Raw genomic sequence first — 17027 nt, forward strand, 5'->3', positions numbered from 1 at the left:
CAGGGAAGGGGCCCTTCAGTGTACTCAGATCAGCTGCTTCCCTCCTGCGTTCCAGTGGCCTCTTTTTCCCTCTGTGACATCATTTCCCAGCAGTGGCTGTCAGCAAGAGCAGCGACCCCAGGGCTGGGGTTTATTTTACATTTCTGGGGTGCTGCTGGTTCTCATCCAGGGCCTGTTCTGTCCTTCCTGGCTCCACCGGGTGGGGTCTCCCCCACCCCCCTCTGTGCTGAGCCTGTGGCCCCGAGGGATGGCTGTCGGAGAGGATGGATCCCCACCCCTGTGTCCCCCCATGCAAAAGAGGTGCCAGGTATCATTATCGTAGTAATGACTTTATTTCCAAATTCACTTTTACGGCAACAGTGTAAACCAGTTGTTAAACACACGATACACTATGGACACCCACAGACAGAAGCTAAGCTAGAATGATACACTGAGATCAAACCTTCCCTCCTCTCCCCGGCGCAGCGCGGGGGGCACGGGGCTGCCAACACCACACAGGCTGGCACCGGACCTTCGCTAACACGCAGAATCTTTTGGAGTGCAGAAATACGATTTTTTTTTTTTTTTTTTTTTTTAATCAGTGCCGGCTTTAACCCCTTTCAGACCCAAGATGTGTGTGGAGTAAAGGAAAAGCTGGGGTCAGGCTGTCCAGCTGCTCACGGGGACCCTCAGGCCTGGGTCTGAATGCAGGGTCGGGGCTGGGGACGTGGCTCGGGCTGCTGGAGGGGACAGTGGGTGACATGGTGGATGGAAAGGGCTGTCCTGGGACCCCACAGCTCCTGGGAGGAGACGGCAGATGGGGCTGAGGACACTCACAGCAGGAAGGGGCTGCTCACTGGAGCTCGGCGCAAGCGAAGGATGTCCTGGCCCTGGGTGCTGGTGTCCCTCGGGCTGCTTGGAGGGGACAGGGGTGCCACAGGATGGGTGAGCTTAGCTACCCTGTCCTGCAGCCCTAAAGGGGTAAAGGTGATGCTTTGAGGGTTCTCCCACTTGTTCTACAGAGGACAAAAACCGCGGCGGCTCCTACAGCGCTACAGAGTCAGGGGCGGAGCACAGAGTCTTACAATCATGGAGTCAAGTGAACAGAGCGAGTGACAAGCTGGACACGGTGGTGTGCTGGACCAGCCTCTCCCCAGCAGTAAAGCAGCTCCTGGGGCTGCAGAGAGAAGGGTTGGACCCCCCCCCTCCCCCCCCAAACCATCCCCATCCACAGCCAGGCCTGCGGTAGCCCAGCCCCACAGAGGGACAGGGGGTGACGGGTGGGCTCACAGCCCCCGCAGGATGGGAGCAGGTCCTGTCGTGGCAGGAATTGCTGCTCTGCCCAGGAACAGCTGCTCTGACAGCCTTGGTGGCACCCAGCCACCACCCCAAGGACAACCAGAGGCCCTGATCCCCCCCAGCCCTGTCAGACCAGGAATTGGGCCCCTGCTGGGAAAGCACGGCTTTCCCTGTGGCACAGCCTGGCGCTGCAGGGTCTGCGGCCCCACCGGGCCCCCCCTCTGCCCTCCCACCCCCAGCTCCACCCCCAGAGCTCGGCTGGGGCCTCTGGGGGAGACAGGGCAGGAGGACACACATGGAGCTTCACTGGTGGCATCTCAGCCTCTTTGGTTGTAGAGGGAAGGGGCAGGCGGGGACAGCCACAGGACCCCCTCGTGCTCCCCAGGGAGCCACAGGAACAAAAGCAGCCAAAGAAAGAACTCGACTGGCTCCTGTCTCCGAGTGGTGCTGGGGGTGGTCAGTGCTGTGAGGGGTGAGACGCTGCCACCTCAAACCCGGGGAGCACCCGGAAAGGGGGGTCAGTGCCAGGCAGCAGCTGCTGGCCCCGGGCTGGGGGAGCTGCTGCCGCCTCCCCTGCGTCCTCCCAGGGTCTCACCGCTGCCACCGGCACAGCAGAGCCATGGAGCTGCCACCTCCGCCATCGCTGAGCTGACCTTGCAGGGAAAGAAAAAGAACAACCCAAAAATGTCACAAGCTGCACCCAAATCCAGGAGCCATCGCAGCACTGGAGCTGTGAGTGCCCCTCATCCACGCTGCCAGGGCGCTGGGAGGTGCCCGGCCCCGGGGAGCCCCGGCGCAGCCCCGGCCCCCCGCCCGGCAGACATGCGGCACCGGGCTCCTCCGGGCGCCGGGCTGGCCACGACCCGGAGCTGGCCGAGCTCCCCGGGCCCCCGGCTGGGCTGCGGCAGAGCCGGCGCGGGGCAGCTCAAAACTACTTACAGCATTTATTTTTTAAACACATGCTCGTTTATGAAAACAATCACCCTGGCACGGTCCAAGCATATACAGACAAATCTACTCTACGACACGAGGGGCTGCCAAAGGAATGGGGAAAAGCCTCTACTCATCCACTCAGCGGTTCCAGCACAGCCACGGACAGGGATCGGCCGTCCGGGGCCCCTCGGAGCGGGCACCCGGCGTCGCCTGAACTCCAGCTGCCGGAGCTGAGAGCGGGTTAGGGGGTACCTGGCCGTTATCTTCATACACATCTCGGCTTTCGGAGATAAAAACAAAAGGTTTCTTCCAAATCAGCAGGCAAATTTAACGCGGGGAGGGAGGGCATCTCCCCGCAGCCCCGGCTGCGCACCCAGGACGCGTCCGGCCCGTGGGCCAGCCCGGCCAGCGGCAGGGCACGAGCTGGGCAAGGTCACAGCCCCTTCCCAGGAGGGCCACCCGCTGCCCTGTGCTGGTGTGGGGTGCTCGGGACAGCGCCGTGCTGTAGCCGCCCCTCGGGCCCCCTCCCCGCCTTCCCGGGTGGCCCCGGGCGGGGCTGGGACAGCGAGGGACGCGGCAGGAGTGGGGGGAGCGCGGGGACAGGGATGGGCTGTGCGCTCTGAGGAGCAGGGGGAGAGGAGGTTTTGTACCTCATAGTGTCACTGATTTTGAAGTCCTGGAGCTAGAGCTGAATGAACAGTAAAAGCAGGTTAAATCATTAACCAGTTAGGGACGGGGAAGCAGCTGTAAAAGGAACAGAGGAAGAAGGCCAGATTATTATTTTTGTTTCTTTTCTTTTTTTTTTCCTTTCCTTTCCTTGTCTTCTCTCCTGGTGGCCGCCGTGCCGCGATCACAAGCCCTGCTTGGCCAGCGAGGCGGACACCTCGTCGGCTAGCGTGGCCAGCTGGGGGGAGTCCACCAGGTTGATGCTGCCGGTGGAGGAGACGTTGCTAAGGCGGCGCGGGGAGGCATCTCCGGAGATGGTCGGGGACTTGTAGACGATTTCGGCGCCGTGGTCGGTCTTGGCTTTGGCGTTCTCGCGGAAGGTCAGCTTGTGAGTCTCAATCTGTGAGGGAGAGGAGGGCGGTCAGGGGGGGCATGGCCGGGGAGACGGGCGGGACCTGCCAGGCGTCCACTCGAGCACGGCCGCTGAGAGGTGGGAGGAAAGCTCAGAGCAGTGAACCAGTGCCCCCAGTCCTTGGGCACGTCCCAAGCACCAGAGGGGACAGCAGGACCGGAGCATCTGGATGCTGCCAAATCCTCCCCAGGTGAGGTCCCGGGTCCCAGAACGCAGAGGGCACAACCTGGGCTGCTCCCACTCCCCTGGCAGAGATTATGTGGGGACGTGGCACACGAAGCTTCCCCTTAGCCCACGGAGCTGCTCCCAGGAGCCAAACCCCTCTCCTGGTGAACTGGATCTGGTTTGCTACTTACAGGTGCCCTCCCCAGCCAAGTGCAAGGCTGGGGGCTGGCTCTCCGTGGGGGTGAGCGGCTCCAGCACCAGGGCCTGGAGCCCAGCAGGGTCTGGGCTTGGGGTCCACGTCTTGTCTTCCTTGCCTTTCTCTCTCTACAGGTGAAGAAACCCACCCAGGGTAGTGGGGGGCAAAAAATGCATCAGCAACAAAAACCATGATCCAAGAAATGTCAGCCAGAAGGAAAAAGACAAAAAATAGAAAAGAAATAGAAAACTGGGGAGAAAAAGATCTGAAAAACAGGGCCATTCACTGACTCATAGAAAGAAGAGTGGCTGCCTTTGGAGCCAGGGAGGAAAACTCCAGGAACAGCAAGGGAGAGCACAGGGACCTGGGCAGAGCACGGAGCACTCGGCTCCCCATGGCAGACCCAGCACAGGAACCAGAGTTCAGCTTCAGGAGCTGTAGACTGTGAGTCCAAACATGCATCTGTGTGTCACAGAGCAAGGAGGGGGCTTGGGGACACGGGAAAGGGACAGCAGAGCTGCACCTGGACTCAGTTACACCCACAACCTCCTCCAGGTGTGGGTTTGGGCAGGGGACGGGCAGCCACCAGGCTGGAAGGCTGAGGTGGTGATGCCACTGGTGGGTCGCAGCCTTGCAGATAAACTCCCCTGCAAAAGGCAAGTCCTTCAAACTATGGCCCAGTGAATGTGTCAGGATGTGACAGAGCCATCACTGGAATCACAAAACCGATGGCAAAGGGCTCAGTGAAGCACAGGAGAGGCTGATGCGTGGCAGAGAGAAGGGTAAGGAAGTCAAGCGGTCCCGCAGTCAGAGGCCAGCTGGAGGTGAGAGCTGGAGCTGCACAGAGAACACGTGGCCAAGAACAAAGTGCCAAAATACAGGAGCTGAAACAGAACCTTCCCCTCCCATTGAGACAAAAGTGCTGGAAAAACAAGCAAGATAAAAACTGCTTTCCCTGGGGAAGCTGAACCCTGCGTGTCGCCAGGCTGCAGTCTCAGCTCTGTGCTTACCTCATGTCCTCACCCCCTGCCTGCTGGGGACTTGGTGGCCTTGAAGCCCGGCTGCGGAGCTGTTTTACTTGACTAAGGCTCGCTGAAGTCACCATCAAAGCCTCAGTGGGAACAGCTCAGCCCAAGCTCAGTGTTTCCCTGACCCGAGTGCCTTTTGTCTTTCAATTGAAATCCCCCCAAACACTCCCCTCCCTTCACAGAGCCCTCGGTCAGGAAGGAGAAATCACCTTCTGAAGGGCCAGCTTGCTGCAAAGTCACCTGTGCTAAATAAAGCTGAGCCTTTAATGCTTCACTTTCACTGGGGATCCAACACCTCTGCAGCTCCCCAGCTGCCAGCTCTGTGTCACAGCAGCAACACAGCACAGGACTTGATGGCGACACTTGGTCATGGGAAGGGTTTGAGACACAAACTTCAGAGACAGCAGAAAGAGCAGGAAACCACAGGAGAGGCTGACACTTGCACTCATTTGGGTGGCCACAGGCCCGGAGGGACGCAGAGATCCTGGCAGCAGTGCCAGCTCTGCTCAGCAAACTCCCCTGAGCCCCAAGCAGGACCCTGCCCGAGGCCCGACCCCTCCCGCTCACAGCCCCGGCAGGACACGCCTGTCCCCAAGGCCCCTTCACCTTTTTATTGCCTCCTCCAGGGACGTGGCTGATGTTATCTAGGGACCCGATTTTCGACTGCACCTTATCTTTGAAGTCCAGTTTCTCAGATTTCACCTCCACCTGGCCACCACCTGCAAGAGAAGAGTGGGAGGTGGGTCAGGAGCTGGGAACAGCACCCAGCACTCCAGGGCTCACTGGGATGCTCCAGTCACTGCCTCCCCTCACCCCCTGCCCCTCTCCACACCCGCCGTGAGCTCCCAGGGCCAGCACAGCCCAAGGGGTACCTGGCTTGTGATGGATGTTGCCCAGGGAACCACATTTGGATGTCACATGGCTCAGGTCGACTGGTTTGTAAACGATTTGCACCTGTCCATAGGAGAGAGGGAAAGGGGATGAGCTGGTGGCCAGCACGGGCAGGTGGAGAGGGGGAGCACAACACACAGCGGCACCTGAGCTGGACTGGAGGGAAAGGACAGCTCAAACCCCAGGAGGATTAATGACACCAAAGAAACCGTCATCAGAAATGGGAGATCATTAATGCCCGTGTGCAGTAGCCTCTTAACATGTCAGCATGCACGAGATCACCTCTCCACAGAGGGGGGAGTAGAGGCAATTTTAAAGTGCTCAAGTGAGAGAGAAAGTGGAGTGGTAATTAATTAAGATTCGCATACACATCATCCAAAAGGAGGAGATATACCAGAGAGAAAACATAAAAAATAAATACCTTTTCTGGTGTAAAACATAAAGCTTATGTCCACAAAAACTGAAAGAACAGAAATGATCAATGTGCACAGAACTTTTAAAAGAGTGACCAAAATACGCATTTCTGAAAAATGCTGTAACGGAAATAAGGGTTAAAAAAAAAAAGCAAAGCAAAGTCTAAATATCTGGCGTTCACATCATAGAAATTAAAATGGCAGTTATAAAATATTGAACCACAACAGCATTTCATGGTATTTAAGCTCTGTTTTGATGTGTTTTGCCCATGATGTCTCTGAACGTGGGCTCCAGCAATTCCACGGATCCCCCCCGTCCCCAGACCGCGTGGGGCCGGTGGCCTCTTGCGCACGGACACCGGGGACACGGGACACACACACACAGGGACATCAACAGGGGCTCTGCAGAGCTACGTTAGCAGCTACACACCAGGAGAGGACCCTCGGACCACGGCACACACACGGCAGCTAGAGCAGGAACAGGAGACAAGGGGAGGAAAAAACATCCCCAGAACCCCACAGGTTCCCCTGGACCCTGGTTTGGGACTCACACCGGGTGTGGGTCAGCTGTTGCTGGAGTTAGTGGGGCTGTGCAGGAGAAATGGGACCATCAACACCTCGAGGTTGGTTCTGGCTCTGGGGACAGCCTGGATTTCCCGGGGAGCATCCGCTGCTCTCCGTGTTTCCCCGAGCACCACAGCGGGTGCGACGCTCTCACCAGCCTCAGAGGATGTGCCAGCACCACAGGGACCTGTGCAGAGGAGCTGCCTCCTCCCAGCAGCCCCAGACCAGCACCAAGGGTCCAGCGCAGCCTCTGCTCCCCACCTGTGCGCCCGGGGCTGACCCAAAAGCCCCAGGGGAAGGTGCATCCTTCAGTTGTCACGCTGGCCCCGTCACCCCCAGTGATGGACTGTGACTGTCGCAGCCCTGAGGAACAGCCCACAGCCCATCGTGGAGCCAGGAAAAGCAGCAGAGGCTCCGTCCCACGCACAGAGCCCTGCTGACCTGCCTTGTCTCCGATGCTCACACAGACCAAAAGGCACATTTGACAGGAGACAGAGAGGGAGAAAAGCAACCCCTCAGGGTCTGGGACACCGTGGACACAGACGTGGAGACAGCGCTGGGAAAGATCACACATTTAATGCACCGGGCAGGAGAGGAGCCGGATTTGGTTGGAAAGTAGGAAATGCCCAAAAAGGGCAGCTGGTGCCTCTCTAATCCCAGCTGTGACCCTGAAGGGTCTACGAGCAATTCAGGCACCGCTGAGACTTGGGACTGAAAGTCCTCCTGTTTCCAGTGCAAGCAGTCAGCAACTGGAGCTTTCTGCTCTCATTCCAGTCCCTTTTTTGACAGACAGGACTCTGTCATCCCTTCCCATCCCGCTAGGGAGCAGAGAAGGATCCTCCCCATTTTAGCAAGAAAGGAAAAGGGGAACAGAGTTGTTTGCCTGGGAAACCAGTGCCAGAGACCTGGGGATCCCACCCCTCAGCATCAGCAGTGCCAACTTTTACCTGAGGCATCACCTGGTCAGTGGGCTTAAAAATCCAGGTACCAGCCCCAGGGAGGGACAGTTCCCTCTGCAAGCAGTGATGACTGGGCAGGGGTCCCTGCTGACAGTGTTGTGGGGGGTCAAGTCCCAATGGCCATCAAAGCCCTGGGGTCTCTTGTTGCCCCTCTCGCACGGGAGCCCCAGGGCCCAGCCCAGCCCCTGGGACAGCCTGTGCAGCCACTCTGCCCCTGCCAGGCTTTGCTCCAAGAGCTCCCACAGGCAGAGGTCATGGGGTTTTCAGTTCTGGCAGGACCTGGGGAGGGATCACAACCCCCAGACGAAAATCCAGGTAATTCTTAACCCACTGCAGCTGCCAACACCCACGGTGTGAGCTCTCCGTGGAGGAAGGGATGAGCTCAGCACCCGCCACAGCACGGAGGACTAACTCCTGGTCCACCGCACCCTGGGCAGCCCAGGCAGTGCAGGACCCCAGAGTGGGGAAAAGGGACAACCATGGAACTGCTTCACAGGGGTCTGAGCTCTGCAAAGCAGCTCCTCTGGCCTCCTCTGAAATAACTGCACAGTGACACCAAATTTAAGCCAGAGGCTGCAAACCCAGCTGTGTCCCTGTGTTCACCTGCCAAGCCTTCTGCAAGGTTCAGTTTCTTAGGGAAGGCATCCACAGAGATCAAAAACAGTCCAAGGAAAATCCATGGGGAACATCTCAGACCCACAAATCCCAGTCACACTGTCTGGGGTGTCAGGGATGTGCCTTCCTTGGCCCATCATCTTTCCTGGACCCAAACTGTCTCCAGCTGTAAATCCACCAACCTCCGTGGAGTTTCTCCAGGTTTCTGGCACAGTAACTGAAAGCCGAGTCTGGTATTTATGTGGGAACAGCTGGAAATGCCAGCGTTCAAATCAATTAACTCAACAGTACTTCAGGCTCAGCCTCCGTGGGCGCTGCTGGACACATTCGTTAGCAAGGAGAAACTTAGTATTTGCATGGATCATACTTGCCTGATGGGAATGGGCAGGAACCTGCAGGCTCACATGTTGGGCAGGATCATGTCCAATTTAGCAGCACATTAAGCAACGAGGACTGGGTCTGCTCATAAATCTACCCATCTCCTGCGTCACTGTGTGCCAGAGGCCCCATCCCACAGACAAGGAGGCTTTCACCTTCCAGGCAGTGCAAAACCCTGGAGTTACTGGGATGTTTTGTTACAGATGTGGTTTGGACACGGGGCAGTTAGTTCTGTCCATGTCAGGCATGTCCAGGACTTGTTAGGGGTCATCCTTTGGGTTAATGGGGTTAAATGACAGCACATCCCCAATGGCTATGTGACAGCAGGGTGGCTGCAGATAGCATTGGTGATTAGTGTAACAACATGCCACTAAAATCAGGATTATTACAGTGCATTCAAAGTGTGAAGGTACTCACACTGCCTCCGCCCGGGATGTGTTTGATATTATCCTTTGAGCCACACCTGGATTGAACGCTGCTAAAGTCCAGCTTCTTATTAATTATCTGCACCTTTAGTAGCCAGAAAAGAGTCATTGCACGTCACCAATAGCTATCTGATGGCAGGGTCGCTGCAGATAGCATTGGCAGTTTAGTGTACACAACATGCCACTTATCAAAAGAACTATTATAGAGCATTGAAAGTGTGAAGGTACTCACACTGCCTCCGCCCGGGATGTGTTTGATATTATCCTTTGAGCCACACTTGGATTGAACGCTGCTAAAGTCCAGCTTCTTATTAATTATCTGCACCTTTAGTAGCCAGAAAAGAGCGTGAGAAACAACGTGACCATCTGCAGCTTGACCATGTGTTATATCCCTAAACCAGGAACCTGCCTTCCAGGGCCAGGAGTGAAAAGGAGAATCTCTGGCTTGCTGCACAGATTTGTCTGCTCCTGGGCTGGAAAGTGAAGATGGAGAGACTGAACAGGCCTGGCTGGTGATGCAGCCCTGGGTCTCAGGCCACAAACACCAGCCAGAAAGCCAGCTCAGCCTGGTTCCTTCCACTGCACAGAACGGGGAACTCGTTGGGCAGCAAACACGCAGGAAGGCACTGCTGAGAGGCACCAGGGCTCGCAGACTCCTCCAGGGCTCCGAGACTCGGCCTGCAGAGCCAGCGGGAGGAGGAGGGGTGGAGCTGACAGAAAAATCATGCCCAGCTCCAGCTCCCATGCCAGGCACCACAGTCCCCTTCCGGGCCAGGCACACCTGGCCTTTGGCAAACAGGTGCCACTGGCCAGGCTGGGGAGCAGGAGCTGCATGTCCAGCACTGGGAGAGGACACCGAGCTCTGCCCTGCACAGGGCTCACATTTCCTCCACAGCTACCAAGAGAAAGCCAAGGCTGCCAGGAATGCAGCCCCAGGCCAGGGATGCAGCCCCATCCCAGTTCTGTGGCACATTCCCACCATTCCCGGTGGGAGCGAGGCCAGGAAGGGCTGGGGCCCCATGGGAACCACTCACCCTGCTAACCACAGCCTCCAGCCCCGAAGCCTTCCCTCCACGCACGGATTTCTGTGCTAATGATGCTGGTGCCACTCGGGGCTTGTTTTCCCCACTGGTTGTGTAGGAAGGGACCTCGGGCATGGGAGCAGCTCTTCCAGACAGCCCAAGGGTGAAGACAACCCCTGCTCCTTCCCTACACACCCTGGAGTGGCTTTACAACCCCCACAGGTGTAAATGCAGGTAAAAACCCACAGGTCTGAGCCTGTGTGAAGCACAGCCCTGTGAGAGCGGCCAGCGGTGCCACATCCCTGGGCACAGACACTCCCGGGCAGCACCATGCCCAGGGCTGAGCAGGCACCTCGCCTCCACCCCAGCACTCCAATCCCGGCCTGCTGCTGCCAGGAGAGCTCCCTGCTATGCCCTGGCTCTCCAGCCTGAGAAGCATCACGGCTGGCATGTGCTTCCAGCAGGATTTTCCAACTTCACATCCACTAATCTCACAAATTGGGACCCAGCTCTGCCACACCAGGCTTTGCCAGAGCAGCACTCGGTGATCCAGCGACAACAGGAGTGCCCAGGCCATGCAGGAACACTGGCAGAGATGGGGCCTGGCTGGCTCCTGGCGTGTGTGCCTCACATTCCTTTGCTTCCCTGGGCTGGGGGTCTGGAATCTCCACGGAGGGCAGGCTCCAAACCCATTTCTGACCAGCCTAAAATCAAACGTGTGGGATCAGCCCCTTCTGCTCCAGCTGCAACCATTCTGCTGAGAGCAGCCTCATGTCCTACAGAACCCCCAGCAGAGCATCCAGCCATTCTCCCCTGCAAAGAGCAAGGAATTGTCCGAAATTCAGCTGTTCTTACTCTTTCAGTAACAACAACAACAACAGAGAAGCAGAAAGGGAAAAAAAACAAACTGTAAAAGCTGGATTAAAAAGAACAAGCAAATAATTTAACTGTTTTCCAGTAAACAAGGGTTCCTTCTAAAATCCCTGGAGAACAGGGTTTGTGGGGGTGGGAAGAAAAACCTGTGTCTTGTGCTAAGTGGGCAGGAGGGCTGAGCCCCCCAAAAAGGACACTGTGCTCATGTGCTGCTGTCTCATGACCAAGAGCCCTGCCCAGGCTCCAGAGCCCCCCTGGATTGTGGCACAAAGCCAGTAAATTGCCAGCCACGGTGGAAAACGCCTGGAAAGGCCATGGAAAAGCAGGCTGCCATTTCAGAGGATGCAGAGGAGCCAGCTCAAAGCCTCCCCCCATGCCAAAGGGGAACATTCAGAGCCACTGAGGTACCTGCTCACACAAAATGCCATGCACAGCACTCAGGGAACGCTTGTTGTGGCTCTGCAGAGTCTGGAGCCAGGCATTGTCACCCCAGGACAGGCAGTGTCCCCTGCCAGGCTTGCAGAATTTAACCAAGACCCTCACTCCCAAGCACTTGGAGCCCAGAGGTCACTTTGCTGCTCATGAAACAACTTTTCTGGGAGTGCAACACGGTTGAAAGAAGCGCCACCAGCTCTGGCCATGCCACCCTGCACCGTGCAGCCAGACAGTGCCTGATGGCACAACACAACCCGAGACCTTTGTCAACAGAGCTGGATCCAAAATCCCAGTGTCTGGAAAAACGTGGGGTCCGAGCCTGAGACCCTCAGAAGGAGGAGACAGACCATCCTTTCCTCTCCTGCAGTGCTGGAAGAACTGCTCCAGGCACAGTGTGGGATTTGGAAACACAGCCCTGATCCTGCCACTCCTCAGAGCTGCAGGTCACAACCTGCTGTCCCTGCCTGGACACCACCAGGGGATGTCACTCCCCTGGCAGCCGCTCCATGAGACCCACACCACAAGCTCTCCATGGGACAGCTGAGCTGCACTAAGCCAGGCAAGGCACTCCCGGCCAAGCATCCAACCCAAAGCCTTTCCAATACACCAGAGTCGGGCTGGAGCCCTGCCCATGGCCGGGCTGCTGCTGCTCCAGGGAGGTTTTCCCATCCCGGATGGAGCACCCAGCACCCGCTGTCCCCACAGACAGGCCCCTGGGAAGCAGAGTCCGTGTTTACCTTGCCACCTCCAGGCTGGTGCTTGAGGTTATCAGTGGAGCCAATTTTGGACTTGACGTTTTTCAGGTCGGGCATGGGCGCGGCCGACGGCTGGACGCGGGTCTTGGCAGAGGCGGGAGATTTCGGTGGGGTGCGAACCACTGCCACCTTCTTGGGCTCCCTGGCTGGTGGGGTGGGCAGAGAGGGGGTGCGGGAACGGCTGCCTGGAGTCCCGGGGGAGCCGGGACTGCTGTAACCGCTTCTGTCTCCAGACTTTGGCTGCTCACCTGGGGTTTGCAGACAGGACAGCACGGGTCAGAACCCTTCCCTGCTCCCTGCTGCCCGTGGGGGCTGCTCTGCCTCGTCCCAGAGCCCACCCACTACTCCCAGTGCAGGGGGAGGGTGGTGGCTGCACTTTCTTCTACTCCATTTTGAAGGGAAAACTGCAATTTAAAGGCAATTTCCTAATATCCCAGAAGGAAGATGGTCTCCATTGCCTGGATCATCAGTAAGACTCCCCACCCAAGCACGGCATGATGAATTACAGACAAAAGACACTCAGAACCACTTTTCTATTAGAAATTTGGAAGCACTTCCACAAAATTATTTTCTGTAATTAACTAAAGCTGATCGCTGAGCAGCTTAGCACTGTCCCCAGTTTGAAAAGGAAATGAAAGAAGAAAAGAAGACCCTTAAACATCACCTTTCTCAGTCTTTGCTGCTGCAGGAGGTGTTTTTTTCTGCTCCTTTCTGCCTGTTTAGTGAATGAGAAAGATACTTAAACATAATAAAGCTGGAAAATTAATTGATTTAAGGTTTTATGCAGTGCTGGTTAAGTATGAAATATATGTATATATCCAGTGAAATGCACCACTTTAATGGAAATTCACAATGCCTGATGCTTTCTGGGGTTTTCTTCTCTGAGCATAATGGGCTAATCTCCATTCCTGTAATCGAAGAATTGATCCTCTTGCCCCTGCTCTTTGTGAAATATTGTCAGAGAGAAAACGAGTAGATGGATTAAAAAAACGGAGCTGCCTAAATCTTCCAAATTTGAGGAAATCCCACAGGATAAAGCAACTGTCGTCTCCTACACACTGGTGACTGTATGAACAGAGGGGATTGAGCAGCACCTGGGAAGGCTCGATTCAGAGGGGTCACCCCTGGCTCTGCACCCCAGCCCCAGGAGAGGGCTGAGTTTGGTCATCAACCCCCTGGAACTGCCCAGCAGCACCACCCAGACACCAGCACGCAGCTCCCACCGTCACCTACCGGAGCTGGGAGGGGTCTTGGGGGCCGTGGGGGTCTTGGCCGGGATGCGGGTGGCGTTGGTGGAGTTCCTCTGCGCCTGCCCCGTGCGTGCCGTGCCCGTCTTCGCCTGGGGACACAGCATACCAGAGCGTGAGACCCTCCCACCTCCTCCCCTGGGATTCCCCACACCTGGAATGTGCCCGTTCACACCTCCTGTCCCATCCCCCAGGCCTGGGCTGCTGGAGCAGCTGTGACCTTTCCCAGGTGAGCCCCTGGCTTCAGCTGCACCATTCACTGCACGCTCACACCTGCTTCAGCCACACCTCTGTTCTTTAAATTTCAGCCTTTGGTTTCCCCTGTTCTGCTAAAATTTTGTACAGAAGATAAACTAATCCCAGCATCTGTGACTGGCACAGGGTGCCCAGAGCAGCTGTGGCTGCCCCATCTCTGGCAGTGTCCAAGGCCAGGCTGGACACGGCTTGGAGCAGCCTGGGACAGTGGGAGGTGTCCCTGCCCAAGGCAGGGGAGGGACTGGATGAGATTTAAGGTCGTTTCTGACCCAAACCATTCCAGGATTCCATGGTTCTGTGAGCTGCACTCCCTGTGCTTTCCCTCGTCACGGGTGTATTTATGTGACTGAATGCCACAAAGGGAAAAAGCTCCGAGGTTCTGTCCCCCCGCAGGATTAGCCATGGGCGCGCTGCATTCTCTGCCCTGTGCAGCACCTGCAGCTCTGGCACAGCTCAAACTCATCTGCTGTCTGCAGAAACACAGACAGAGCTGCAAACAAGGAAGGGCATGAGGGGACCTGGGAACACCTTGGGGAGAGCAGGTCACACCCTGCAGCAAGTGCTCTCTGTGCTGGTTCCTCCCAACACCAACATTGCAGCCAAGCCTGGCCTCACCACGAGAAGGAGAGGGGGAAGCACATCCCACCCTCTCCATGGGACAGGGAAGGACTCAGCCAAGCTCCATCGACCAGGAACACCTCCAGGTAGTGCCCTTGGCCTCTCTCCCACCCCGCTCCCTTACCTTGGCTCTTGTCTCCTGCGTCCCTGTACCGGCAGGCCGGGCTGCGGCAGGAGAGGCTCGCTTGGAGGCAGAGGCAGGGCTGGAGGGTGGTTTCGGAGGGGCTGTGTGTCGGAGGGGGGGGATGGAGCCGGGGGGTTTGGCAGGGCAGGGTGAGGATTTCTTGGACATGGAAACGAAATAAAATGGGAACAAAAACAAAAAAAATCAGCATGGGAAGGAAAGAAAATGGGATCAGCAACATCAAATAGGATTAGAAGGTGCAATACAGAGCTGGGTGTGGCGGAGGTGATGGCTGGGACTGCCGGGGCAATGCGTAGAGAAATAACCAATTTCACTGTTTGAAAATAATTCTATCCCTCATCTTTAAATCTTCACCCACTGAATTTCCCCTCAGCTTGTCCATTATCCCACTCAGGCACTAACCAGGATAATGGCCAGCTGAGCTAAACCTCCTCCAAACTACCAGTGTGACAGATATTGTTAAACTTCTGGAATTTACCCACTATTAAACTCTGTTCCTCACCCAGAATACAACACAGCATCTTTTTGGGGAGTTGTCCTGCGCAAGTCAGGAGCTGGATTTAATGATTCCTGTGGATCCCTTCCAACCCAGGATATTCTATGATCTGCAAGGTCTAGATTATTTAATTTAATGTTTTAATTGCATGTTTTGCTCTTTTCACAGTTACGCTTGTCCTCAGTGCAGTTTTGAGCCTGCCCCAAGGTCAGCTGCTGCTTTCCAGTCCTGGGCTGAGAAAATGATTTCTCCAACCACCCACCCAACCCCATGAGCCATGAGTTTGATTTAGATTTGGACCATTTCCTCACCCTCAAAGAACCCATGGATTGCACCATCCAAACCCAAGGGAGGGAAGAAAAAATAAAAACACTCTTGAAAACAAATGGAAAAATGGAACATAATGGGAAGGTTTCCTAAGAGGCACAAGAGCAGGCCAGGAGGGCAGGAGAGGGGCCAGGAATGTGGACAGGTGTCACCCCTGGTTTTGTTTTTTAGCTTACCTTGGGTTTCTTTTCATCAGCTTCGGTCCCTTCCTTGTCAACACGACCTGACAGATGGAAACACACAGTTACACCTCTTGGGACTGGTCATAAACTCCAGAGAGGACACCACACTGCTGGGGGTGTTCCCTGTCCCTGCTCTCTCTTAAACTCAATACTGTTCTTAGAAATACGACAAAGTCACCGTTTCTTGCAGAAATCCTTCCCCCACTCCACAAACACATTCCTTCTGTGTTAGCAGATGATCCTGTGTTAGTCAGCACTGGAGACCAGACACACCAACGAGGTTTGTGTGAGAGCATTTCGCCCAGATTTCCACCCAGTTCCCGCAGGATCCATCCAGCTTAGGACAGAAAGCTCCCTTTAACCCTAAACACGAGTCTCTGGAACACCCACTTGTTCTAACAATCATATAAATAGGGACTCAAGCTGAAGGAAGCCCCAGTCCAGCAGCACTGTGATCTCATTTAAGGGGGGTGTTCAGCTGGCATTGCAGAGCACTTTTATCCTGGCTGTTGTTAATTCCCATCTCTCCTGACAGGCTGCTCCCTGCCTCCCAGCACAGTGCCCCTTCCACCTGGGTCAGTCTAATTAGGAGATTAGAAATGGGGAGAAGATAAAGTTGGAACTACAAGGCACTCATAACAAAGCCCTTTTCCCCCCAGCTTCAGCTAATTGGGAGGAGAAGCTGCTGATATTGTCCCCAGTGTTTGGAAACTTGTCCTGGGGGATCAGCCCTTTCCCAAAGGCACAGACAATGCTGTTAATCCAGCACTGACCCATCCCAGAGCTGCCAGAGGCACCACCCCTCCCCAATTCAGTTAAACTGCACACTGGAGCAAGGCTGGAGCCAAACAGCCACCAAGTATCTCTGTCTTTGAAGGGAAAGACCATTCAATAATTAAACTTCTCCTACTGAATCAGAAGCTGGCTGGCTCTGGGCAGTGCATCCCCACCCCGCCGTGGCTCCAGGCTCCAGTGCAAGCCATGCCAGTGCCCCACAGCAGACGTGCAAAGCCTCCCGCTGCTGATCCCAGAGGGAACAACGAGAAATATGTTATGAGCTTTAGCTCCAGTGGAAAAAGCTCCATGAACAATTTCTTCGTGAGCCCCGCGCAGCAAAGAGCCGCAAACCAGAGCAGCATTCCCAGGCTAACGGGAGCAGCCAAGCCAGCCCTTGGAACGTGGATCTGGGGGAAAAGGCAGAGCTTCCCCCAGGACAGACCCTGGAGAGCTGAGCTGAGGTACAACACGGTGAGACACCAACGTGTGTCCTGCTGCCCTGGCTTGTTAACAGCTCACAGCACCACCTGCCTTCGGCCGCTGAGCTGGGCCCTTGGGACATTCCTGAACCCAGGAGAGGTGGAAAACAGAAAGGAAAGGTGTAAGGGATGCTCGTGTATTCAGTGAACTCAAACCTTGACCCAAGCCTGCCCTCCCAGCCCAGCCCAGCCCCACACACTGTTTAGATGCCTCCAGACAGACAGGCAGCTCCTGCTGAACCTCCAAACCCAGCACTGTGCTGGCACACCCAGGAACACCCCATCCAGAGCTGGGATGGCAGCAGGATGCTTTGGAAGAGCAATGGACATGCCTGGCAGTGGGAAAAGGTCCTGCTGGCTGCAGGCCGTACCTCCAGCAGCAGTGGGTAGCGGATATTTAAGGGGGAAGTACAAGAAACAGGATCAATGTGGGGGCTTTTCCATGGTTAGACCTGCCATCCTTGCCTTTTTCCTCCTCCCTCCTCTTTAGGAA

At 56.0% G+C, this 17027-nt stretch overlaps 1 protein-coding gene across 24 annotated transcripts in view; it reads right to left on the minus strand.

The window, feature by feature from the left end:
* Nucleotides 1-310: 310 nt before the first annotated feature.
* MAPT (microtubule associated protein tau) overlaps nucleotides 311-17027 on the minus strand; it is a 43174-nt gene continuing 26457 nt past the window's right edge. For 6 of the 24 annotated variants that reach the window (XM_032134450.1, XM_032134445.1, XM_032134441.1 and 3 more), the window contains 10 exons: nucleotides 15273-15319; nucleotides 14253-14411; nucleotides 13242-13347; nucleotides 12673-12723; nucleotides 11991-12256; nucleotides 9156-9248; nucleotides 8916-9008; nucleotides 5551-5632; nucleotides 5285-5397; nucleotides 311-3277 (listed from right to left, as the gene is read on the minus strand). In XM_032134450.1, coding sequence (XP_031990341.1) covers nucleotides 3062-3277; nucleotides 5285-5397; nucleotides 5551-5632; nucleotides 8916-9008; nucleotides 9156-9248; nucleotides 11991-12256; nucleotides 12673-12723; nucleotides 13242-13347; nucleotides 14253-14411; nucleotides 15273-15319 — 1226 coding nt within the window. In that variant the 3' untranslated portion in view covers nucleotides 311-3061. Of the gene's footprint in view, nucleotides 3278-3645; nucleotides 3779-5284; nucleotides 5398-5550; nucleotides 5633-8915; nucleotides 9009-9155; nucleotides 9249-11990; nucleotides 12257-12672; nucleotides 12724-13241; nucleotides 13348-14252; nucleotides 14412-15272; nucleotides 15320-17027 lie in introns of all 24 variants that reach the window. The other 18 variants (XM_032134448.1, XM_032134462.1, XM_032134461.1 and 15 more) reach the window with 10 other exon arrangements.

The sequence above is a fragment of the Corvus moneduloides genome, chromosome 26, assembly GCF_009650955.1.
Source record: "Corvus moneduloides isolate bCorMon1 chromosome 26, bCorMon1.pri, whole genome shotgun sequence".
NCBI lineage: Eukaryota > Metazoa > Chordata > Aves > Passeriformes > Corvidae > Corvus > Corvus moneduloides.